The sequence below is a fragment of the Onychostruthus taczanowskii genome, unplaced genomic scaffold, assembly GCF_017590055.1.
Source record: "Onychostruthus taczanowskii isolate IOZ18803 unplaced genomic scaffold, ASM1759005v1 scaffold51, whole genome shotgun sequence".
Classification (NCBI taxonomy): domain Eukaryota; kingdom Metazoa; phylum Chordata; class Aves; order Passeriformes; family Passeridae; genus Onychostruthus; species Onychostruthus taczanowskii.
The window spans coordinates 3,617,910-3,641,987 of record NW_024502680.1 but is presented as its reverse complement, the minus strand read 5'-3'; the positions used below and the strand labels follow the sequence as shown (position 1 = coordinate 3,641,987).

Genomic DNA, 24,078 nt, shown 5'->3' with positions numbered 1-24,078 from the left:
TCACCCCCTGCCATGGGCTGGGAGGCTTTCTACAGTTTGCTCCTTTGCCTTTGACATTACATAATCGACATGGTTTCCACAGAACGAGAGCAGCACTGCAATTAATGCCATTCTAAGGTTATGGAACAGCACCATCCTTTTAAGTGTAGATAGCAGCCCTAAATAGCAACTTGGGAAAACTAAGGTTACAAAGAATCGGGTGAGAATACCCAGAAGAGATCGAGGGAGTTCCTAGCTTTTGCAGGGTTGAAAAGAATCTTTCCCTCCCTTCTTCCCCCCATCCCACAAACATACCTCACTCTGCTGGCAATGCCTTGGATTGCATCTCAAAGCCATTTGCCAAGATATGAAACAGTTCCCAACCCTACAAAAGTCCACTCCATAATCACCACAGAGCTTCTTGTAGAGTCCTTAGGAACCTGGGAGTGTTGGTGCTGTGTTTATTACCCTGGCAACATCAAACAAATACTTCACCAGTTGTGCATGCTCTTCTGTTCCTGCAGCACAAGAAATGTGAGGTGATGGCAGCAGTTTAATTCCCATTTTTTCTGGTCTTACCTCTGCTTTTAATTTCAACACACACACACACACTACTGTAACTTTCCTAATATCCAAGTTACAATATCATTATATTAGAATTGTATCTTACAATGGAAGTGGTTTCATTTGAACGAGCAAGATCAAGCTAACATGAAAGACTACTCTCCAAAGCTGAAATAAACTTGGTTTTCATGTGTTAAAAATACAAAACCAGTGTGAATATGGACATTTGATTTCTCTAATTATAAAAATTAGGAAATTCAGTTCTGAAAAAAGGCAAGATAGCAGCACTATAACTGGAGGAGCAAAAGAATATATTCTTAACAGAGTTAGTTCGTGACACTGAAGTTTCCTTCTGAGGAGACTAAAAATGAACTGATTTAGCAATTTTTGTAAGATATTAAGGTTAAATGCACAAGTGCTTGGGGGATAATCCATTTTTCATCTTTAGGACCTGAACTGGGCACGGCATTACTCACCCTCCCCAGCACAGGGTGCTGGCTGGCTCCCAACATGCTCTCTCTTCTCCCCTCAGGCTTCTTCCAAAGCTTCGTTTTCAAGCTGACAGCTTGAAGAGTTTCACTGGTACAAAGGTACATGAACTGCTCACATACAAAACCCCCAATTCCTTTATTCATGTTTTCAGGATGTATGTGGTACGTACAATTAACATTACACCAGCTACAGCACCTCTTGCAAGAGGTACCTCAACACAAGTATCCCAGAGCACCAACACAGACACAGACACTACAATATCACTTTGAAATGATTTCCCCCCTCCCCCCCTTTCTTTTTTTTTTTTTTTTTTTATTTAATCTTGACAGCTAGGGCTTCTGAGCTGTTGGAGATTCTTTGTGGCAGATCCCCTAGTGCAGTGGCACTGGTGTAAGAAGGCTGCTTTACACACTGGAAGGTCAGGATGAGAACTGAATGGGGTAACTGAAAGAGGTGCCTTTTCCACTGCTGGAAGCTTGGCTGCTGTCTGGGTCCACAGCTGTATGCCAGCCTCCTGGAGTCCCCTGCACAACCTCCTGCCTCCCAGGTGTGTCCAGACCTGACACATCAGGAGTTGAACAGTGGGACTGGAAAGACTTTAAAAAGGGATGAGCCTGAGAGAAATCTTTGTTCATTATGACAAGATCAAGGACAATCCCTTCAGGTCACCAGGCTTCATGTGTCCATCTGTTCCCTAAACTCATCCTTTTTTATTCCGATGCTCTGCTTAAAAATAAACCCAAACTACAAAAAGGTTCAGCTCCGTTCTGTACACGTTCTCCATTTCCAAAGTCATTAGTCTGCGTTCAAACCTTCTCCTTTCGCTTCAATTTGGACACTTTCTTGACAGTTCCATTCTTGTTTAGAAGCTTCAAAACACGATCCTTGTGATCCAAGACCTTTAGCATGGAGTCTCGAGCCTCATTGATTTGATCCATCACGAGTTTACACCTCTGCATGTTCCCCTGAAAGGAAACACTTGTCATTAACCACAGAATGCCTGCTCTGAGCAATGCCTTCCCATTTCCCTACCTGTGCCCCTTGTAGCTGATGACACAGGGAGTGAACCCACGTGGGGTTGTTTAGGTCAGCTCTAGCTTTTACTAACAGCAGTAAGGATGCCTTGTAACCAAGGGCATGGTTTTGGGTTGGGAGGCCACAGGACCCACCTGTATCAGTTCATTGATTCGATGCAGGTCGTCATCGGTCGCTGCCTTTTTCTTCGGAATGAGTCCCTCCTGCAGGGCAGTCAGCCTCTCATACACATCGTGCTCCAGGTTGGTCTAAAAGACATCAGCCCTTCATGAGAAGGGTCACTGCCAAGCTGGCAAACACTTGCCCATGTTAACACAGAAACAGTGACAATCCATTCCCCTCTCAGCTGCTCGTGTCAGTGATTCAGAAGATGGAGCCTCTGACAAAATGTGGCACTATCATTCCTTTTAACATCCTATTTACAGGATTGCTCCTCTTCTGAAGAAACATGGATCCTACCACAACTGCTTCCCCTACTGCTCACAATACTATTCCAGGAATGCAGAGGTTTTGGGGAGTTTGGTGCTAAAATGCAGAGCACCTACCTCACCCCCAACCTGAAACAGAAGCATCCAGGAATGTGGATCAGTGCTGCCTCCTCAGATCAGCCGCACCATCCCAAACAGACGCTTCTTCAGACCTGTGCATCAGCAGGAGGGAGTTGCCAGTTTTGATCATCTGTACAAAATACATCAGCTCTTATGTCTGGATCAAAACCAACACTCCAAGTTTCCAAGCCACTTATGCCACATTCCTGAGAAAGGGGAAAGCATGTCCCACTCCCTTTGGGCACTACACACCAGCTCCTTTAGGGCATCCCAATGTACTGAGTTTGTAAGAATGTCTTCCTGTCTTACACAGCTTCATGTTCCCCCATGTTGCAGGAAGCTCCAAGCCCCATGCACCTACCAGCTGTAGTAGCTGCGCTGCACAGAGATGGACCTTCCACCCTTGTGCACGACAGGACACACCCTTCTGATTGGCAATCTCTTGCAGCATGGCCTTCTTCTCTTCTGTCACCAGGAAACACAAGAATACAGTAGTCAAATTTCAGGAGCAGGCCAGGCCTCTCAAACCACAATAACCCAAGTTCTGCTCCCCCTACAACCTAATAAATGACAATGAGCAATATTTTGATTCAGACAGGAAAGTGACTTCCCCTCTGCCATGTACCCAGCTGCTGCTCTCACTGGCTAACAGGTCATCTGTACTTTCAGCAAGATTATATCATAACCCATTTTTTTCTTATTTAAAGAATGTAGTGCTCAATGTTTCAAGCACCTCAGCAAGATTATATCATAACCCATTTTTTTCTTATTTAAAGAATGTAGTGCTCAGTGTTTCAAAGCATGTGGCACAAACAAGTAAATGGCCCATCTTGTACTATTTTTACTCTCTCCTAGATGTATTTGCACAGTTATGAAAACCGAGTATCCTAAAAAATTCTGGGCACAAACAAGTAAATGGCCCATCTTGTACTATTTTTACTCTCCTAGATGTATTTACAGAGTTGTGAAAACTGAGTCTCCTAAAAAATTCTAAAATACTAGCTGAAAAGTTTGGAAGCCAGTATGTGATCTCTGATTTCCTTGTATTAGGTAAAAAAGTCTTTAAAAGCCCATTTGGTACTCGACAAGACTAGTTACATTAAATACAGAATGTCTGTGATTAACTGGCAAGTGTCAGGTGGCCAACAAGAACACTCAGCTGCAGCCTATCACCACAGCACGCCACTTTTACAAGGATACCTTTGGTGAGCACGTTTCTATCACTGCACAAAAGCAGATCCATCAATAACCAGACCATGTTTTCATTTACAGAACCACAGCTGATTCAGCGCTGCCCCCTTCCCTTCCCTTCCCTCGTGCTCCCTGCACAGACTGACCTTTGACGCGGACGTCGCTGTACCTCTGGAAGTGGTGGTAAGCAGCTTTCCAGGGGTTGCGGTAGTGCCGCAGCAGCGTGATCGGCGGCCTGGGACGCACAGGGACATATCTGACACCTTCCTCATCTGCAGAAGGAACCAGAACTGCATTATCATCCAGCAGTGAAAGCAGGCTGGCATCCACAGGAGCTCCAGCAGCAGGTCAGTAAGTGCCGCCTCATACAAAACGGTGTGTTGAGAAAATTCATTTTCCCTGACGTTTTCCCAGCCCTATACAAAAAGTGGTGAGGAACAGATACTTGGATTCTCTATTACTTGTATTTAGGAAGTGGAAATGTGACAGAGCACCTTCTCTGAGAAACAAACAGAAGAGAAAATACAGACCCCTGAATAAAGACAAAGACATCAGAGATGTCATTACCTATATACTCCTTTGGAGGAGACTTTCGTTTCTCTGCCTTCACCAGCAAACTTTTGGCAGTGGATTTCTCATCATCAGTGCTGTTTGTTTCCATCATGTCCCCTTCCTCTGTGGAGATGACATGCTGCTGCTTACGGGGCTTCTTCCTTGGTGAGGCACCAGGTGGCAAATCGCTTGGAGGCATGGAAAGATTGTTGGCCAGCAGTGCCAAAGATGGAGACACAGTACTTGTAGTCAAAGGAGGGACTGCTGAGAGGAAGAAAGAGAAGAACCCAACCATCAGCAGTGGGAAGATAAGGCACGGTTTGAACACTACCTCCAACACTAGGTCCTGTTTCAGCACAGTGTGAGGGATGTGATGTGCACCAACAGACCAGATATTAAGCCAGCAATAATTATTAGGACAAGCCTATAAGCTGAAGTCTTTAGTGTCTCATATACATAAAGAATGAGAGCAGAGCCAATTGTGTCTCAGTTGCTTCATATTTGAAGCTTATGTTAATTCAGTGTTACAAAAAGGAGTCACGCTAACATGTGTGTTACTGTAAAAACCCCTCTGCATGCACACCAGCACAGGTCACTGTCATAGTAAGCAAATCCCTCCTCTCTCCTGACAGGAGAGTCAGATGGAATCAAAGCAGGACTGCAGCACTCTGCTTGCAGGAGTTTGCTTGTACTGCCAAGCCATCAGCACTGCTCAGCAGGTCACTGCACCAACACACCTGGGCAGCTGGCAGCAGCGTGGCAGGTAGTCTGAGGGAACACTCCCTGAACTTGGAAGGACAATCAGCCATGACTAAGGCTGCAGCCTTACAAAATTTCTGGGATGGGATCTCTTGACAATTTGGGTACAAATGGCGGGAAGAGACAGAAGAGCCCCAGAGCTTAATGCTATCTGCTCATGCTCCAGACACATCTGCAGCAAGGAGCTGTTGTCTCACAGGACAACACACAGCTTCAAGGAGAGTGCTAAAACCAACAGCTAAACCTGAACTTTGAAATCCATGAATGTGGGATGCATTCCTGTCACATTGCCACTATAGAGTGCCCAATAAAATCTGTAAGGATCTGAATTTATTGACCATGCCATTTGATAGCAACTATGGCCAAGCTGCATAAGTAAGGCAATATAATGAACATTTTGAAAAGTTCTAGAGAAAAATATGCATGAATCACACGAGGGCCCTAGGAAGTCCTACTGTGGCCATGAATTCCTCACATAAGAAAGACACTGGACCTGAACAGTAGGATTTGCAAATAAACTGAGTTCAGCTGAGCTGTTCCATAATGTCAGTACCACTGCATGAGCATTTTAGCAAGGAATTCACACAGATTCTTTGGAGTTGGATCATTTGAACATGAACAAAGCAGCCACAATAAGAAGTGATTTAATGGGAAATTAGGAAAAAGGCAAAAAAGATCTTTATAAAGCATACAGGAACTCTGGTGCTCTGTGCTACCACGGAAGAGATGTCCTTTCATTTTCAAGATGAAACTGTTGAAAAACCCTCCTAATCCTCTACTGTCTCAAAACCAAAAAAAGCAACCTGATGGTTCCCAGCCACGTACCAGATACCGGCCGCATGATGTCCATAGGCTCCATCTCCTCTTTGATTTTGATCTCTGGTACCACAGGCCCCAGCACCGCTGACAGAGCCCCGCTCATGGTGGAGGGAGGAGCAGGAGCTGCCACGATGGTGGTGGAGGTGGGAGGAGCAGCTGCCACAGCTCCTGGGATGGTGGACAGGGCTGCTGCAGGCTGGGAGGTGGGGCTGGCAGCTGCGATGATGGTGGGGATGGCAGAGGGGGGCTGCTGGGAGCTCGGGGGCACCGTGATGGTGGGCTGCTCGCCACCTTGGTTACACACCGCCTCCATAGACACAGGCACTGGGGTGGCCATGGACACGTGGATCTCGGGCTTTGGCTTGCCACTGTAGCACAAATAAAAGCAAAGAGAAGTGAAGTGAAATGTATCTCGGGTTGTGAGCACCCAGCACAAAAGGAAATGAGCCAAACTTCAGTCAGACTATTCAGTTTTTCCTGCACCCACTTGGTGCAGTAAAGCATTTAACAACAGGAGAAGACTTAATCTCAGTTATATTTCCTCCTCCTCTCCCTTTCCAATCTGTATTGATTACAGACTAATCTAAACTTTCTATCTGTATTGATTACAGATACTACTTTTTTCCATTCACTGTGACAAACAAATCTCATTACTAATTCCAGGTAACCTCAAAATACTTGTAAAAGGATTAAAACAGTTTTACAATGCAGCCAAGAGGAACTTTTACCCAAAACTGTACTGGCCCCATCCTCTGCAGCAGCTCGCACTGTGGCTGACAGTTATAAAACAACAAATTGTAAAGCCACTGAACTCAAGTGATCAGGGCATTTACCTTTCCTCAGAATTGATTTTCAAGTACTATAGAAAAAGTTTTAAGGCCTGTCTCCCCTTACAATAGCAGAGGGGTTTTGTTTGTTTCTGTGAAAGCTCATCAGCACAGCTTTTAAAGATAATTTTCTCAGCTTCACAAACAGCAGAACTTGTCAAGGCTGTTGGAGTTTGTAACAAATTAAAAAACAGATTGTTTCCCAAAAGAAAGAAAAATGCTCCAACAGCCAAAGAACACAACTCAAACAAATATAATGGAACTATTAGGCTGCAGTTGGCTGTTCCCTGAAGTCTTACCCAGCAGGCCTTGGTGATCCAGACGTGCTTCGCATCGTGCTCTCCACACGTGTGCTGGCCACTTCAGGGGGCTGAGGGGGAATTAAGCTTTTCCGGACTGCCAGCCTGGAAGAGACACACAGATCTAGGATTCCCACCTCCCTGGTGCAAAGACAAACACCCCTGAGAGCAAAGAAATCAGCTCTCTTACACAAACCAGGACAGGAGTTATGGCTGGAGCACTGCTCTCTGTCTTCAGTGTAACCACTGCACAAAGAGTCTCATTTTACTTTTCAAATTAGCTACTTTATTTTCTTTTAAAATAAAAGATAAGTTGCTCTGGCCTAGTCTCACTCAATTTAGGGCTTCTCTAAGAATGCCAGCTTTACTTTCATCTTGTCAGTGAGAACACTTTGCTGCAACTGCCAGGCTCCAGCAGTGGACAAAGGGGTCTGGCCATGCCACTGTCCAGCACTCCTGCTTCAAGACTGAGCAAATTATCTGGAGCTAAACAGTGCTCACATGGGCATCTGCTCCTTCCAGGACCTCAAGGCCTGAGTGTGGATATTACGATGGTAAGGTGGATTAAGGTCTTTTAGATACTATTTAGTCTCCCCTGGAACCAAAAGTCAAACTGCTATCCAAAATAATCAACAAATTGAAACGGTCTTTAGTGATCTACCTGACTCTTTAACTTCTCTTTCAGTTTTACAGCCTACAGCTTCTCTGCCTTAAAAAAGGTTTCCACCCACATAAAAAGTATGCAATTTTAATCTCACAGGACACATTAGTGCCACACATTTTCAGTTGCTAGCTGGGAGGGAACGCATTGTTAATTCTAAAGCTGTCTCTTGCCTCTTTATTAAGGCATTTAAAAATAGACAGGCAACATAAAATATTTTAAGAGTTTTAGTTACTCCCTCCCTTTTTCCTAATCAGATTTCACAGCAGGGTACTAATCCTATCCTTTCCTCTCATCCACATATTCTTCCAAGAAAAGCACTGAAGAAAAAGCACCCAATTCTAATTTTAGTAGACTATGAACTCTTTCTTATCACACTAAGCAAGAAAGCCTCAAATCCACTTTCTCTCAAAAGGTCACTTTCAAGACCTAGGAGACAAACTGTCCTTCTCATTTTATTACTGACACTACAGAAAACTATATCCTGCCCTGGGGGAGGAAAAGCACTGTTTCACTGATCAGCAGGTCACTTGCAACCACTGCTGACTGAGTAATCTGCTGGAGTATTCCTTATCTCCACTGAAATGACTCCATTTGGCTGGGCTGGATTGCACGGAAGCATCACCCCCGTGTCACCTTCAGTTCCACTCACCCATCCGTGGCTGGCTTCTTGCGAAGGATGCTCGGGCGTGGGGAGGAGCCCTGGGCTGGAGCACTGGCACTGGCACTCTGGTTGTGGGTTTGCACAACTGTAGTTGCTGCAGAAGCAGTGTTGAATGTGTTGCTAATAGGATTGGCTACAATGGTGGCTCCATCTGCCAAGACGACTGCTGGGAAGGATGGACATGGACACAGCAGAGACAAAAACAGACAGAAAGTGGAAATCAGCATTACTTAAGGGAATGTGATGACAAAGCAGGTGTCTGCAGAGCATATGTTGTACATTCTCTGAGTCCCTCAGTCTCTAACTGCAGTGCTTTCAGACTCCTTTGTAAGCAGTGCTTTTGCCACGAGCAATCTGATCACTGAACCTTCTGCAGGGAAGAAGGAAAATACTTCCTGCCTAACAACCATTTCTAGGGAAATTATATTTTCCAGAAGACAAGGAAAAGGCAGAAATCACTAGGGAGATCACCAAGACTAATGGGTCAACAGAGCAACACTTCTGGTAGAGCCCATGTGGCAACACATGGCAGCTCTAAGTGACATCAGCTGCGTTTGCATTCTGACCTTCTGCCAGAGCCTGTTTGGCCAACTGAGGGATGCAGAGCATGTGGACAGCCAGGAAGTCACTGTGCAGTGCCTGCCAGCTGTGCAACAGCATCTTCTCTTGGATGCCATGTCCCATTCCTCCAGTAAGTTCTTGGGGCTCCATCAGACCAATCACTTATAATGGTCTCTGGCACAGCTCAAGATCAGGTTACCAACAGCAGAAGGTACCTGGCTGTACTCTAATTGCTCCTGGGATCTGATGCACAGCCAGAGAACATCACTCACTTGTAAATTACTTTTGCTACAAGGCCTTACTGAAGGTACTTGTCTAAGCTCAGGCACTACCAGTCTTTTGCACTCAAGTAACCCATCCAAGGCTACCCACACCTAGCATGCTTTAAAAACAAATCAGTTCAGAAACAGCCAACAATTATTTGCTGGGAGAGTATGTGCACGGATGTATTCAGTGTCCACCTCTGGACCACAGGCACTGCAACAACACCACCAGTCAGAGCCACACGTGCAGGACAGCAGCTCAGCCGCTCCGTCTCGCTCTGCAGCGAGGACTTGTGCTCTTACCCGAGGTCTTGGTGTCGCCCGGGGGCTGCTGGGCGCCGATGGGCGCCGGCTGCAGCCCCTGCGCGCCCATGGGTGCGGCAGGGTGCAGTCCTTGGGTCCCGATGGGCGCTGGCTGGATGCCCTGGGCACCGATGGGGGCGGGCTGGATGCCCTGGGCACCGATGGGGGCGGGCTGGATGCCCTGGATGTGCCGGGCGTGGGATGCATCCACTGTCATCAGCTGCATGGGGTTCAGGTGCACGGTGGAGGCCACTCCCACGCCGGTCTGAGCCGTGATGGCCGAGTTGGGAGCCTGGGCTGAAACTGAAGCAGCACACACACCTCAGCAGCAGGTCACCTCAGCTCCCCCTCCCACCACTTGCTCCAATGCACAGACATTTTTCTGCTTTGAAAAATTAATTTGCCAGCCTGCTTGTTGCAGTAGTAAATATGAGAGTAAGGAAGACTGTCTGCCAGAGGAATTAATTACTGCTGATTTTAATTATATTTTTTATTTGTAATTGCAGCAAGAGAGAAAAGAGCAGTTTAACTCTGCTTTTAAGTAGACTTGAATTACAGTCTCAGAATGCTGTACTCTATTTTTGCTCACTATCCTATTTTACAGTGCTCGTAAGTACCAACACTTGGCATTTTCCCCTGCTTAAAAAATAGATTAAAAGCAATCAGAAACCTAAGTAATTTCGTGTTGCCTGAAGATGACTCAACTTTGAAGTTGAACACAACCTTATCTGGCCCCAGAACAGGCCAGATATAACAGGGATCCAGTTATAGACTGGATCACACAGCTCAAATGAACAAAATTATCTTTTAGTGGCAGAACAATGTTCCCAACAATACAGCTGCTCTAAGTAGCTCAACCATTTAAATAAATCCACAGCTCTAAACAACTGATTCCACCTTTTCAGATCCACCATACAGTGTACTACAGTTCTCCCATGCAGCACTTAAATAATACTTTTGGATCACTTTTGGATCTCCAGATTTCCAGGCTCTGCAGAGCTGCACAGGATTTCTGCAGCCACGCACAGAATTCAAGTGTGAACTTGCCAACAATGGCCTTGCTTGCTAACAATGCAGAACAAGCTGGTTTTATCATTGTCACAGGATTTCCATCAAGTTCTTGTGCTGACAAGACACTCTAAAAACAGGCATCAAAAACTGAACCCGGGCCCTGTATAAAGTGTGGCACATTTATTCTCTTAGTCAAAACACTGCTGTTGCAAAACTTTCTATCCAACAAAATCCTTTTAGAATACTAAGTAAAGCACAACCAGCATTTAGAAAACCAAAGCCAACATTCTTCCTCTAAAATTCTACATTAACTCTCCTTATCTCTGATCTTTTAAAGAGCCTCCTCTGAAATCCTCTGTACCCTCACCCAGCTGTGCTCAGCATAGGTGTACCTTCCTCCTCATACCCTGAATGCTCTAAGTTGCCACCACCAGCTGCCATAATTAATACCTTCCATGGATAATTAATACCTTCTATGGATTCTTCACATCAATTTAACATGATTCTTCAAATCAATTTAAAATGTCTCTGTCAATAAGCTCCTGATGAAGAACACACATCTGCATTTATAAAAGTGACCATTAGCCTACCAGCGACCCAATATCCCTCCAGAACTGGAAGCCCTGACTGTGCAATTATGTTCTGTCAGGGAAGGTTCAGATTGGATATTAGGAAAAAATTCTTCACATACAGGGTTGTTAAGCCCTGGCACAGGCTGCTCAGAGGAGTGATGGAGTCCCCATCCCTGGCAGTATTTAAAAAATGTGTCACTTGGGAAAATGGTTTAGCAGTGGCTTTAGGAGTGCTGGATTAATGGTTAGATTTGATGACCTTAAAGGTCTTTCTCAACCTAAAGAACCCCATGATTCTACACTTTCCTGTTCAACAAATGGGCTTTGCCACCTCCCAGTCCTTCTAAATTTCCTCTGTACTGCTCACAGGTGTCATGCTGCCAGCAGACACAGATATTCCATCAATTCCACATCATGCATGTTCTTGCAGTCTGGATAGTGGAAATGATCACATTATAGAGAAAGCCCTAAACAACCTGGTAAGGTAAAAGTTTCCAAATTTTGTCAGAGAATGACATAAGTTTGGGTTGTGAATCGTTTTTTTTTTGACTGCAAATTACTGCAACTGTTCAAATACATTAATTTCTCCATTCTTCTCAACAGAACACTAATGCAAGGGTACAATGCAAATTAGTTTTTCCCTTTTTAGTTCAGGTTTCTCTCTCAAACTGTACACTCACATGAAAAGATATTAAAAAAGCTTATCAGAACACCAGGGAATGAAGATGCACTGAAGAGTCAGCTTGGTTTGGAGGAGCCAAACTGTTTTGATTTGTAGACTCAAAACTTTTACTTCCAGACACAGAGCCTTTGGGATATCAAATATGAAACTCCCGAAAAAACAACAAATCATCACAGACTTGTTGTGACTAATTGTCAGAGTCAAGCACAAATCCTTTTAGTTGCTTCCACCACTGGAGCACATCCATAAGCTGCAAGCTCAGCAAACCCCGAGGCTGCCTGCCCCAGCTGGGCTTACCTGGGTACTGGCGGATGGTGGACACGGAGCTGGTGATGGGGGTGTAGGTGTGGGCAGTCAGAGGGTAGGCAGAGGGGGGGTACGTGGGTAAGAAATACTGGAACTGGACGGGCACCGACTGCCTACAGCCATCAAAGAGAGCAAGTGTTACACAGAGCTCAACAGGTAACCCTCAACCCCTGCCCTTCAGCACTTGGTGCTTCACAATCTCATCTATGCTACCAGTTATCTCAACTATCATAATTGATTCAGAACTGCCAAATCCCACCCCCACCTCCATTTTTATGTTATTTCCACCACAGCAGAAGGTAGAAAAGCAGCAGGGCTCCCACACCCTACTCACACACACTCTGATGGGTAGAGCTGTTGGTTCTGCCCACCTGTTGTCATTTCTGGTTTCCATGGCTACTGGGTTTGGAGATGCCCGGTGGCTGGACAGAGGTATGAGGTTACTCCTCTCTGCTGTGTAATCAGACTGGATCCGGGGAGAAGTGTGGGTGATTTGCTGGGGAACCACTTTAGCTGCATAAAGACAAACATGTCATCAACTGACAGTCAAAGGAAAGGCTAGTAAACATTGCAAAGCAAGATCAATAACCTTGTCAAACAAAGCAACCAACATTACTCCCTTCCCTCTCAACCCAAAGCAACCCACACCATCCACAAATGATTTCCTACCCACAACAGGCCAAAAGAAAAAGGAGAACAAAGCATTTCTCATCAATTTCTATCAGAATGGATGGATATTCTAAATACATATATAAATTATACTTGCTAACAAAGTCACTTCAGTGCTCAGATTAAGTTAAATTTTTTAGGATCAGTCCAAACCATTCTGATGTCAAGAAAAAGTTATCTGAGTTTTGAAAGCAGAGATCAAGGGAAATGAGACCAAGGCAGAAAAGTGTCTGCGGACAGAGGCCACAAAAAAGAAGAAAACACCTACAAGAACTTTACAAGAAACACTGATGTATGAGATACAATTTCACTCCTTGAAAATTTATGCTTGGAGAAGAGATTGCAAGATTTTAAAAGAACAAGGAGGTCAGCAGGAAAACCGACAAACAAAAGGAAATTGATACTGTTCTGTAGGAAACATCTCAGGCACATTCCACATCCAAGCAAATAAAGTTCCCACCTTCAGGCCTTTGTGTTTTTACATTCAGGTGAACACACTAATCAAATCCAGCTAGGCTACACCTGACACTTCAAGAAGCACATGAAGTAACTTACAAAATCAACTACGAAACCACAGTCTATCACCAAGCAGTTAAAACTTTTAGAGTATCCAATGCAGGTTTTGAAATGCCAAAAGGCCCAATTTTGTCTAAAAATTCAACAGAGAAAGTAAATGAGCCATTTTATTATCTGCTCCTGCTAGAACATCTATTTCTTCCTGATATTAAAAAACATTAGAATAGCAGACCTGTTAATTGGTTTCTCCCAGCATGAAATTATTTTCTTTCCCTCCTTAATTTGCTAACATGCACAAACACTTCCAGCATACAGAGAAAAATTGAAGCATGAGTTACACACTTTTCTGAGAACTGAAATCACTCACCAACTGGGATGTTTGAGGTTGTGACAGCTGTAGCATGGGAAGAATGTGAGGGCATTGTCATGGTAACAATGGTGCTTGTAGGCGCTTGGGTGTGAGATACAGAACCTGAAGGAAAAAACCAAACTTAATAGGAGATCTTTCTTTGGAGCCCTACCATGCCAGTGTGTCCATATCCTAAAGAGGGCAAAACCCCAAAACACACAACCTCCCGGAAGAACTGAGTAATTTCACTCCTGAAGCCTGCTCATGCACCTCCAAATGCAGTCTTTATCATGAAAAAAGACTTGCTCAACAATGATTGGGCTCTAAATTCAAAGAAAGCCAACAAAAAGCAACAAACCCCAGCCCTCATGATGCTCCCACAACAGTATTATGAATACTCACCAGCTGTGGTTGCTGAAGCAATGGTATTTGTTGCCAAAATAGGTGCCACAGTTGCTGCTGCCACAGGAGTACCAGTACTGAAAATGGTTTTCTATGAAAAAAAATTCTTGAAGTTAGAAGACTACTAAACGTAACATCTATCGTTAGTATGCAATCATCTTGCAGTGACCGTACAGAACATTAATTTCTGACTCTTCTCCAAAATGTAATCTTAGCCTGCAAGCTATAAACAAGTGTCAAGAAGCAGCAGGAGGTTTTTAGCTGCCTGCAGCTCACCTGGGCCATGGTGTGGAGCTGTGGTTTCTGGGCGCCTATGGCAGGGTGCGAGGGCAGCGTGATGCGCGTGGCCGTGTCCCGCGGCTGCGCCGGCCGCTGGATGCTGATGGCTGCAGAAGGGGGGTGCTGCTGGATGGACAGCGTGGGGCGGCTGCAGGGCAAGGAAAGTGATCATCAACAACCTTCTGGAGACTGGGGATGGGAGATGTAACACAGGCACACACATCAGGCCTCAGTGTCCTCCCCAGCGACAGCAGCGCTGCTGTCAGTCACGTGGCAAAGCAACGTAAGGAACTGGAGCTACACTGTTCTGTCCTCATCTGCCCTGTGCACCCAGCCAGGAGTTATCATAACCCTTATCAGCTGAACTTCATCTCAGCATTCATGTATCACTTTTCACTGTGTCTTCATAAAAAATAAAGGCCAAATACCCACAAGTTCCTGCAACACAAACTCTGCTGTCCAGGGAGCAGGACTACAAAAATGATTCATTTAGGTCTTTCCTTCTCATAATATAGAGCCCTTTTACCCATATAAATGGGTATAAGTTTATGCTTATACTCATTTCTATTCACAGAACTGCAAGGAGTTGCACTGTGCAAGCATTACTCTGTTGGTTTTATATCATCCCACAAGTAAAGGATTATCACCTCAGGCTGATTAACATTTCCCCTTGCTGCAATTTCTGTCAAATACAGAGTTTCTGTAGGTTTTACCTGAGGGTTGACTCTGTGGCATGCGCTGCTGTTGTGGTTATAACAGGGGACTGAGCTCTCGTGGCTGAGACAGTTGCCACCACTGCAGGAGGAATAGTGCTTGAAGTTGTCACTGGAGGACGAGACTATTAAAAAACCAAAAAAGTGTCAAAGAGAGAACATTCAGAAAGGAAATTGTGCTGTTTGGAGAAGAGCTAGGAATTCCTTGATTAAAACTGGCTTCCATACACCTCACCACTAAGTTTTGGCATTCTGAGACATTTCCAGTCTTCCTGAATTGATCTGCAAGCTCCTAAGCAGAACTGTCCTGGTTTTCAACACACATACAGCACAGGAACCAGTGAGCAACAAAGTTAACATGACTGGATCCCTTGAAGGTCTTTAGGAAAAACCTCAAAGGTGAGTTCCCTTCAGAATGAAAAGAAACGAAGTTCCAATACACACGAAGTTAGAGGTGATTGGGATCCTAAGTGAAAGCACAATGGGAAAGCACAGTTTAACCCTCTGTCCCAGGGCTAAACACTAGCACTGCTGTAGGGAGACAAGATCTACCATCTTCTCCTTATACAGGTACAAAACCAAGATATACAGAAGCATATTATAGTGAGATTACAAAAATTCTACATTAATTCATATATTGAACAATAAATTAACACCAGGACATTGTACTGGTCCTTTCAGACTTTAAAACTTGAGCATATCTGAATGAAATTGTCTTCCCAGTTTCTAAGCACTTTGGAGCCAGATTAAAACCCACCAAGTCTTTAAGGAAATACAGAAACTAGACGTGCAAGAGAGCTGACAGCAGCTGCAGCCAGTGCACAGAAATAAACCGAGGTTATACATTACAGCGAGTGCCAGGAAGCGTTTGGAGCAGGGGGTCAGTGGTGTGCAGAGCTGCCTGGCTGCTACCTGCCTGGATTGGCTGGTGGATGATGTGCTGAACTGCTGGCTGGGCTGCAGCTGCATTTGGCAACTGGGACGCTGGTCTCAGGACTGTGGTTACTTTAGAGCTGGACATCACTGCAGCAGCTGCTGCACCTGGGGAAGAAACCAAGCGTGTTAAAATTCAGCTCCATCACAACCACAGACAGACCCTGACATCAGCTGGCGTTTCAGTTTTAATGCATTTCATATTCAGGGCAGTTCATGGTGTTGGTGTAAAAATAAGGCTTTCAACAAATATACATAAGGTTTATAAAAGCATGTGTGGAGGGGTAGGTCTTACTTTAAATTAATTTGCTTTAGGGGTATTTCTTATTCCTCTGTAATAGCCTTGTATTGCAAATGCCATGTTTTCTTATGCCAAGCTATGGAAGTCAGTAGAAATAATTCAGTTTGATTACTGGGCCAATGTGTAAATGAGTCACTTGATACCAGCAATGATCTCACTGCAGCTGATGAAGTTCAGAAGAAAAATACACTTGCAAAAGAAGGAAACCAGAAGAGCAACGAAACACCACACAAAACAAGACCAAAACTCCACACCATTTAAACCTGCAATTGATTAATTTCTCTCCTGTCTGATGACTCCTGATCATAATAAATCACAGTAGCAGGCAAATAGCCTTGCAATCAGATGATGGACTGTATTGCATATCTCCTGTACGTGTCCTCCATTGAAATTACCTCAAAAGTTAATATTCATACCCAGAGAAAAAAGTCAAGGAAAAAAAGAAAATGTGTACTGAGAGTCCAAGTCTGTAGCAGCTGTCCCCTCAGAATCAGGTGAACAACACTACTGTAGCTACAGATAAAGATCCACAGTCATTCCACCTGCTCTAGTTAAAGAAGATTATGTTTTCGCTCACATCAATTTATTTTTCTTGAGTGAGTCAGCAAATAACATTGAGCATGAAAGGAAATAAAACTGACAAATGATACTTGGAATTCAGAGCAATTTAAAGCTGAACTGCAAACCTAACCCATAAGACTTTGAAAGCAAAGCTGCAGTCAGAAATCTGCCAGGCTGTACTGAGCACAGGGCTGCATTAAGGGACTCATCTCCTGTTTTACAAGCTGTAGCATCCAAAACCCAGGGAAACAAGAGCCTGTAGTTACCACCAGCATTTAACTCATGGGTAAATGCAAATGCACACAATATGATGTGATGGCATGCATAACAATGCACGAGTGGTCCTGTGACAGGGGGATACAAGAATGTGGCTCACAACTCCCATGTGCCCCTGCCATAGGTGAGCAATACTTGCCACCCAAAATGTACATGCCATTTTGCAGGGCAGGTGTGTCTCTACCTGTGGATGTTTTTTTTCTTGAAAGTATTGATTGTTTTAACAGCAAAGAATTAGAATATCAGATGTGCTGGTACCTGCCAGCATTTTAAACACTGTCACGTGGTCCTGCCCTAAATGGATGAAGGCAACACGATTCTTAAAAGGCCAACAGTCACTCACTCATGCCAACAATTTTAACATCTGAAGAAACAGCTGCATTAGCAGTGAGGAGAGTTTCAGAGGTGTGGCTAAATGCAGCAGCTGAGAGCCTGTGAGCAGAAGGCAGGGACAGCACAGCTGGATCTTTACCTCGGGGCAGATGAGAAGCTCCAATGTGCAGTGGAGGCCCAGGAGCACTGCTCCTGATGATGGACATCTGCACGTTGGTGGCCATGATATGATGCAAGTTACTGGGATGCCCCTGCAGAGTACAAGAACAAAACAAGTCAGCTGTGTTGACAAAAATCAGTGGCCACAGAATCACCATATCGCAGCCTCAGAGACAGAAAAGAGATTTTGGAGAAATATTTGGTGTACCAAGGCAGCATGCACTAAAAGCTGAGTGGAGAAAGAGGCAGGTGTTTGTACAGGATAAAGTTACAGAGCCTGCTGCCACTGGAGGGTGCAAACACTTCTCTGTTTCACTGGTGTGTTTTGATGGTTGGTACTTGGGTGACAGCCACCCAGCAGCCACCCACAAACAGCCAGAGTTGTCCCTTCTAGCATTGGTGACATTAAGGCATAGTTTCATACCACCTCTCCAATAAAGTTGAGAGAATGGTGGAAACCTGGCAAATGCTGGAACAAATTCTACTTTTTTATAATTCTAGACCTCCCAGGGTTATTAATGTAAGATAAATCCACTGGAATTGCTGCACATCCTTAGCCAGACTAACTCAAGTCCACCTAAAGGCACTTTATATCAAAACCCTGAGAGGCTTAGTAATGACTGTTCTGACAAACTGTTTTCAAACCAACAGCACTGGCTCTACAGCCAAGTTAGAGGTAAAAAAAATTCAAATCATTATTTACACAGACTCCCTGAAATTTTGTCTCCCCTAGTTCAGTAAGAACACAGAGCAAACCCATGAACTGTTCATTGGTCTTCTCTGATCTCCTCCCAGGGAAGCTGAAGAACCCTGCAATAATGAATGCCAGCACTTTCTCTACAGTAGAAATTCTCCAAGTGACACTGACACAGCAGGAGCTTTTAAGGAAAAACCCAGCTTTTGGGTATGGCTCTGCCATCACAGCCTGGCTGTGCTATCCAGCTGGATGATCCCAACAAATCAGCAGCTTTGTAAAGAGATGGTGATAACCAAGCCTGAAGTTTAATGGTCCAGGCAGAACTGATCCAACAACCAGCAGCACTTCCCAACAAATCAGCAGCTTTGTAAAGAGATGGTGATAACCATGATGAAGAACTGATCCAACAACCAGCAGCATATAGGGAATAGGGAAACCTGCTCTCTTTACATTCCCTCCTGCTGCAAAAGCCCACCTCAGCTGTACTTGTATTGATCTGAGCATGCAGTGAGATGGAACAGAAAAAACACCAAAAAACCAGACCTGTTGCCCACTGATGGTTGCCACAGGGATTGTTGGAGCCTGTGGTATGCTGCTTTCCATGGTCACAGTCACTTGCCCAGGGACCTTTGTGGGAGCTGAGAGAGTGGAGGGTGGAGCAGGAGCAATGGGCCGGCTGGGCATGGTGGGCTTCAAGGGAGGCTACAAGAAATGGAAAGACAGAAACGTTGGCAACTTCAAATGAGAGCACAGTGTTGAAAGAGCAATCATTCTGTGGGGTCAAAGCCTGAGGAGAAAGTTTATGTAAGTATGGCTAAATATTTGGAGAGGAAAGATACTGCACATTTGGTTATTCCAAACAAAGAAAGGGCATATTTTGTCCTGGAAATATACAAGTTTTGGCATGGGTCATCAGTGGAATCTCTCAGGGCACTGGTATTGCCCTACACTGGATACTAAACAGTTAACTTTATATCCTGCACAGAAAATGGAAGACTTCAGAAACTGATTGAAATCACTGTTCTCCTCGAAGATAAGCACAATAATGCTGAAACACTAGCAAGTCTTCAGTGTATCATCTGGATCAGCCAAACCCACAAGGCACTGCACAGTTAGCAGGAGCAGGCAAGGAAAGCTTTAGAGTCAAAAGCAGGGGAAGTTTTGGTCTAATTTACTTTTTATCAACACTGACTCATACAGATTGTATTTTTTCCCCCAATGAATCCTTTCATTACCTTCATAAGTCCATCTGAAAAAGAAAGTGGCACAGCTGGAGTCAAATGTGCTGGTGGTGCTGTCACTGTCACTGGGGCACCAGACTGGACAGGGTGGTGCTGTGTCAGCATCTGGACCTGTGGGTATGGCCGGACCACCACGGGCTCCTGCTTCTCCTCCCGGGGCTGGATGGAGCCACTGGGGCCCATGTGCTCCCTGGGAGCAACTTCTGGCTCACGACTGGATTCGTCACTCACTAGGGAAAACCAGAGAAAAAGGTCACAATTGTTACAAAGTTCGCTTTGGTCACCCACTAGGTCAGAGATGAGACATGGGAAATATGGAAATTAAAGAAGTTCAGCTTTACAATTAAACACATTTCAGTGGAGAACCAGGGAATCCTGGCGCTGCTTCTGTCTGTTCCCCTCAGAACTGATGGGCTGGGCAATGCTGGGACAACCTGGGGTCAACTCTGAAAAGTCCAACTAAACACCTTCTTTAAACACAGACTGACTAACTTTTTTTCCAAGTGAAAAGTATTTAATTATCTAAGTAACTGCCATTAAATCCCAGATCAACCAGCAAGAAAAATTGCACTTGTAATGCAGTATGTATCTGAACATCAAGCAGAGGACAGGTATAAAACCTCCTGAAGATGAAGCTGCTCCCCCAGTCACTTCTGAAAACCTGTCACCGCGGCAGGGGCAGCAGGAGCTGGGATCACAGCTCCCACTCCAATTCCAGCCCCACGAGATGCTCCCGTGGCCGCTCGTCACTTGTGCTACGAACACAGCGGGCCGAGCCGAGCGGGACAGGCACCTGCGCGCAGACACCGGGCAGCCAAGGTCCCGCTTCTGCCGCCGCTGTCCCGAGCCGCCCCCGGTGCTCTCGGCCCGCGGAACCGCGGCAGCTTCCAGCCCGGTCCGCGGGGCCGCCTCGCTCCTCCCGCCCGAGGATCCGCGGGATCGCTCCCCGCCCCCGGAGCGCGGACGCGGGGCCGGGATGGCGCTTACCTGTGGCGGCGGGGGCGATAATCCCGGCCGAGCCGCTGGTGGGGATGGGCGGCGGCGCTGGTCCCAGCGGGGCGGGAGGCGCGCCCGAACGGGGGAACTGCTGCGAGCTCATGTCACCTGCGGGTGTGCAGCGCGGCCGTTATGTCGCGACACGCCGGGCCCGGCCCTCCGTCCCTCCCGCTCTCCGGGCGCGGCCCCGCGGCCCCACCCACCCAGGCGCGCCCGCGCGGGCGGGTTCGCCGCAGGGCCCGGATGTGCCCGGCAGCGCGACGGCCCCGCCGCCTCGGGCCGGGCCGCGCCGCGCCGCGCCGCTTTGCCCTGATGCCGTCTCTTCGTGACATCCCCTGCGCGGCGCTTCCGCCGGCCGGAGGCTCGCTTCCCCGCTGCCGCCGCCGCGCTGTGAAGCGTCGGCCGCCGCCCCTTACCCGCAGCCCTTCCTTGGAGCCAGCCCCGGCCCGCAGATCTGGGCGATGCCGTGCGCCGGCCGCGGCAGTACCTGTGCCCGGGGCGGTGCCGTGCGCCGGTCCCTGAGGCCGGTCGCCCCGCGTCGCCGCCGCTGCCGAGCGCCGCTTCCGCCGCTGCAGCTGCCCGCACCCGATTGGCCCCGGCCAGCCCCGCCTACCCTGGGCTGCCGCGCCTCATTGGCTGCTGAGCCCGCCCAGCAGGGCCGCCGGGAGATGTAGTCCGCGCTGGGGTTGTGGCGGGCACCGATCTCGCGAGGCGCGGGAGGGGCGGTGCTGTGCCCGAGCGCGCCATTGGCCGCGCGCCGCGAGGTCTCCGAGCACCGCCCCCACGGGCCCGACACTCCCCTCACGGACCCGCCGCTGCCCCCACGGGCCCGCCGCCGCCCCCACGGGCCCGACACCGCCCCCACGGGCCCGCTCCGGCCGCTACCCCCAGCTCCGCACCCCGTTGTTGCTCTGCACACCCAGCCAAACCCCCCTCACACCCCCGAACACCCACTCTGGGAAGTGACAAGAGGACACGGCGGGAATGCGTTGGGCGTCCCTGGGGAGGGCACAGAGGGAGTCAGCGCCCCAAAAACATCCCAAACCCGCCATAATTCGGGCGGTCCCCTAAAACTCCCTGGAGGGGCCGCCCAAAGTGTTCCCACCAATCCTGGAAAGGGACATGAGGACATGGGTAATCTGGGGATCCCTGGGGCTTAGCACCCCAAACCTCCTAAAATTCGGGGGGGGATCCCCCAGGCACCCCGGGGATTCTCAGAAGTCCCCAACCCTCGTCCTGGGAAGGGACAAGGGGATACAGGGGGGGCACTCCACCCTCCCCTATCACTGGGCTAGAGGGGGAAAAAAGATAATAAAACCCACAAACCTCGGAGAAGACGCACATCACAGCCCTGAGAGATCGACCACCAGTGCAGGGCTGGCTGCCTCGCTTTTGCTTACTGACACATCAGAACACAACCATTCTTCATGATATTCTCATGTTTTGACGCTCAGATATGAACTCAGCCAGACACCTGCCACTTTCAGAGTTTTAATAATGTTTTAAAACGAAACCGGGAAGAAAACCTTTGGATCACATGTAAGTAATCCCTGTGTCTGCCTCGCAAACCTTAGCGTTTGTGTTGTGAACAGGAGCACAAACAGTGTTCGTGTTTGTGCCAGGAGCAGCAGTTTGTGGCGGTGCGTGTCGCTCTCCAGGCCCCGCAGCAGCCACCGCCTGTCCCGCGGTGCAGCTCCCCTCCCGAGACATTCCCTTCCCCTCTGCCCGGCTGGCTTACAGCTTCCCTCTGCCTTTCCACGTCTCGCCCGACACCCAGTGCCGCTGCAGCACCTCCGTGTCTCGGAGGGCGCCGGAGCCCCCGGAAGGCTGCGGGCGCGGCCGGGGCAGCTGGGCACGGAGCGCGCAGAGCCGAGCGGAGCCCGCACCTCCGCACGGACCGGGAGTTCTGACGGAGAACGCGTAAAAGGTGCAGAGAAGATACATGAAGAACGGCTGGTTTAATCTGCCCTGTGCTGCTTTCACTCCCTCCCCCCGCCCGGTCTCTACACTGTGCATAAAGGAGCAGTTGTTTGCACAGGGTCTCCTTCCAGCAGCACAGGCTGGCGACCGCTCAGGGGCCAGTTAATGTCACAAAACCCACAGGTTCCGCCTTTGCTTCGGGCGCTACCTGCTCAAACCGAGAGCGCACAGCAGCCCGGGAGCAGCCGCTGCTGTGGGCACGGCCGTGCCCTGGGCCCGGGCTCCGGGCGGCCCCGGCCCCGGCCCCGGCGGCGGCTGGGGGGCAGCGGGCGGCCGGGGTGAGCCCCACGGAGGGGCGGACACCGGCGGGGTCCTTCGAGCGGCCTCCGCGCCCCGCGGGGGTCGGTCAGCGGGACCGGGGAGCGGCGGAGGCTGCGCTCGGGTTTATCGCCCCGCAGCATTAACGCCTCGACGGGCCGGGTTTAATGTATGCCTTGAGCCCTGGCTGCTCCGCGCTTCAGTGGCTGATTTCTGGTCCCGGGCTAGATCGCCGTCGTGCTCCCCGGCGCGATCGGTGCCCGCTGATCCCGGCATCTCTGCACCGCGTCCGGCCGGTGCCTCAGCGCTGTGCCCGCAGCGCTCCCGCTTTCCACCGCCCTTCACCCGCTTGCCGCCAGGCTGACCCCGCAGGGCATGGCAGAGAGCACTGGCTGTCAGTGTAGGCTGGGTTATTCCTTCCCCCGAGGCTGGATGTGCAGGTTTCCAGGAGTGTTTTAAACGGAGTAATTGGAAGAAAAATAAGGAGGAAAAATATTTACACTGCTTTGCGGGGTTGTAATTCAGATTGGGTTTTGCTTTGTTACCTGGCACAGAGCTGGATTTCCTTGTGTCACTTTTGTTCATTCCCGTGCCTCTTGCCTCTTTCCGTGGTGCATTTTAATTTGAGATACCGGTCATTCCTTTGTTTTATGGCTGTTATTGAGGAATTGTAGATATTTCTAATGTGCAGGTTTTCAGTTGGCTAAACTGTGTCAAGTGTCAGACGTGTCATTTGGTTTCTTTCCTATTTCATACAGAAAAAGGCTTTTAATTCAGCCTTTCCCAGAGCAGGAAGGCAGGCACAAGGGAGCAGCATAGGAGCTTTAGCCATGGGAGTGCTGTTGGGTGTATTCATTTACCTGTTCCAAACTCCAGTGTGTGATTTGCAGAGAATAAGAAGGACCCATCTCTGGGAGGATCTGTGCACTGTGGTTTTCCCTTGCACTTGGCAGAAGCCAATGTTTCACTCCACAAATATTGGCTGAGCTTCCCGCTCTGCACACAGGGAGCGATGGCTGTGCCCTTTCTGTGATGCCATCTGTCTGCTTCCCAGGTGTGGCATAAAGCAAATGTCGTGTGCAGCTGACCAAGCTGCTCTTTGGAGATCTCAGCAGCAATTTCTGGTTTTATTCGCAGAGAAACAACAATGTCTGAGTTATTGTTGGGAAACATTTGGCTGGAGGGGTGTAAACTTCTAAAGAGAGCAGGATTTGTTTGTTTGTCTGTGTATATGTACAGGTAGCTTACAGCTACAGGTATATAACCCTGTTCTTTATATTGAGATAATTGAGATTGTAATAAAAAGGAGACAGAAGTTAGATCCTTG

General features: G+C 47.7%; 2 protein-coding genes across 6 annotated transcripts in view; one reads left to right on the top strand and one right to left on the bottom strand.

The window, feature by feature from the left end:
* Window positions 1-1,154: 1,154 nt before the first annotated feature.
* On the bottom strand, window positions 1,155-21,110 carry SAP130 (Sin3A associated protein 130). 5 transcript variants are annotated; one of them, XR_005953501.1, is made up of 22 exons: window positions 20,930-21,096; window positions 20,505-20,621; window positions 19,512-19,747; window positions 18,820-18,978; window positions 17,560-17,671; window positions 15,933-16,057; window positions 15,017-15,141; window positions 14,301-14,451; window positions 14,025-14,115; window positions 13,641-13,745; window positions 12,460-12,601; window positions 12,080-12,201; window positions 9,518-9,820; window positions 8,379-8,556; window positions 7,066-7,170; window positions 5,946-6,307; window positions 4,377-4,625; window positions 3,956-4,081; window positions 2,980-3,083; window positions 2,616-2,748; window positions 2,205-2,318; window positions 1,976-2,000 (listed from the first exon to the last, which is right to left on the bottom strand). XR_005953501.1 is itself a non-coding variant. In XM_041416140.1 (21 exons), exons 2-21 carry the CDS (start codon window positions 20,614-20,616, stop codon window positions 1,842-1,844), a joined length of 3,180 nt encoding a protein of 1,059 aa, XP_041272074.1. In that variant the 5' UTR covers window positions 20,617-20,621; window positions 21,001-21,110; the 3' UTR covers window positions 1,155-1,841. The 5 variants fall into 5 exon arrangements, 4 of the variants coding, with proteins under 4 accessions (XP_041272074.1, XP_041272073.1, XP_041272077.1 ...); XM_041416140.1 differs by lacking the exon at window positions 2,616-2,748 and having other exon boundaries at window positions 1,155-2,000; window positions 21,001-21,110; XM_041416139.1 differs by lacking the exon at window positions 2,616-2,748 and having other exon boundaries at window positions 1,155-2,000.
* An 873-nt stretch (window positions 21,111-21,983) lies between these two features.
* Window positions 21,984-24,078, top strand: part of UGGT1 (UDP-glucose glycoprotein glucosyltransferase 1) — a 40,610-nt gene continuing 38,515 nt past the window's right edge. The window contains exon 1 of the mRNA XM_041416266.1: window positions 21,984-22,052. The gene's annotated coding sequence lies outside the window, so the exon portion shown is untranslated. The remainder of the gene's footprint in view (window positions 22,053-24,078) is intronic.

Coding starts and splice junctions, on each gene's coding strand:
- SAP130 (XM_041416140.1), bottom strand. CDS start 20,616: ATGAGCTCGCAGCAGTTCCCCCGTTCGGGCGCGCCTCCCGCCCCGCTG. Junction 17,672..18,819: donor CAACCATCAGTGGGCAACAG/GTCTGGTTTTTT, acceptor TGTACTCTGCAG/GGGCATCCCAGTAACTTGCA. Junction 12,202..12,459: donor GAAACCAGAAATGACAACAG/GTGGGCAGAACC, acceptor TGATGGCTGTAG/GCAGTCGGTGCCCGTCCAGT.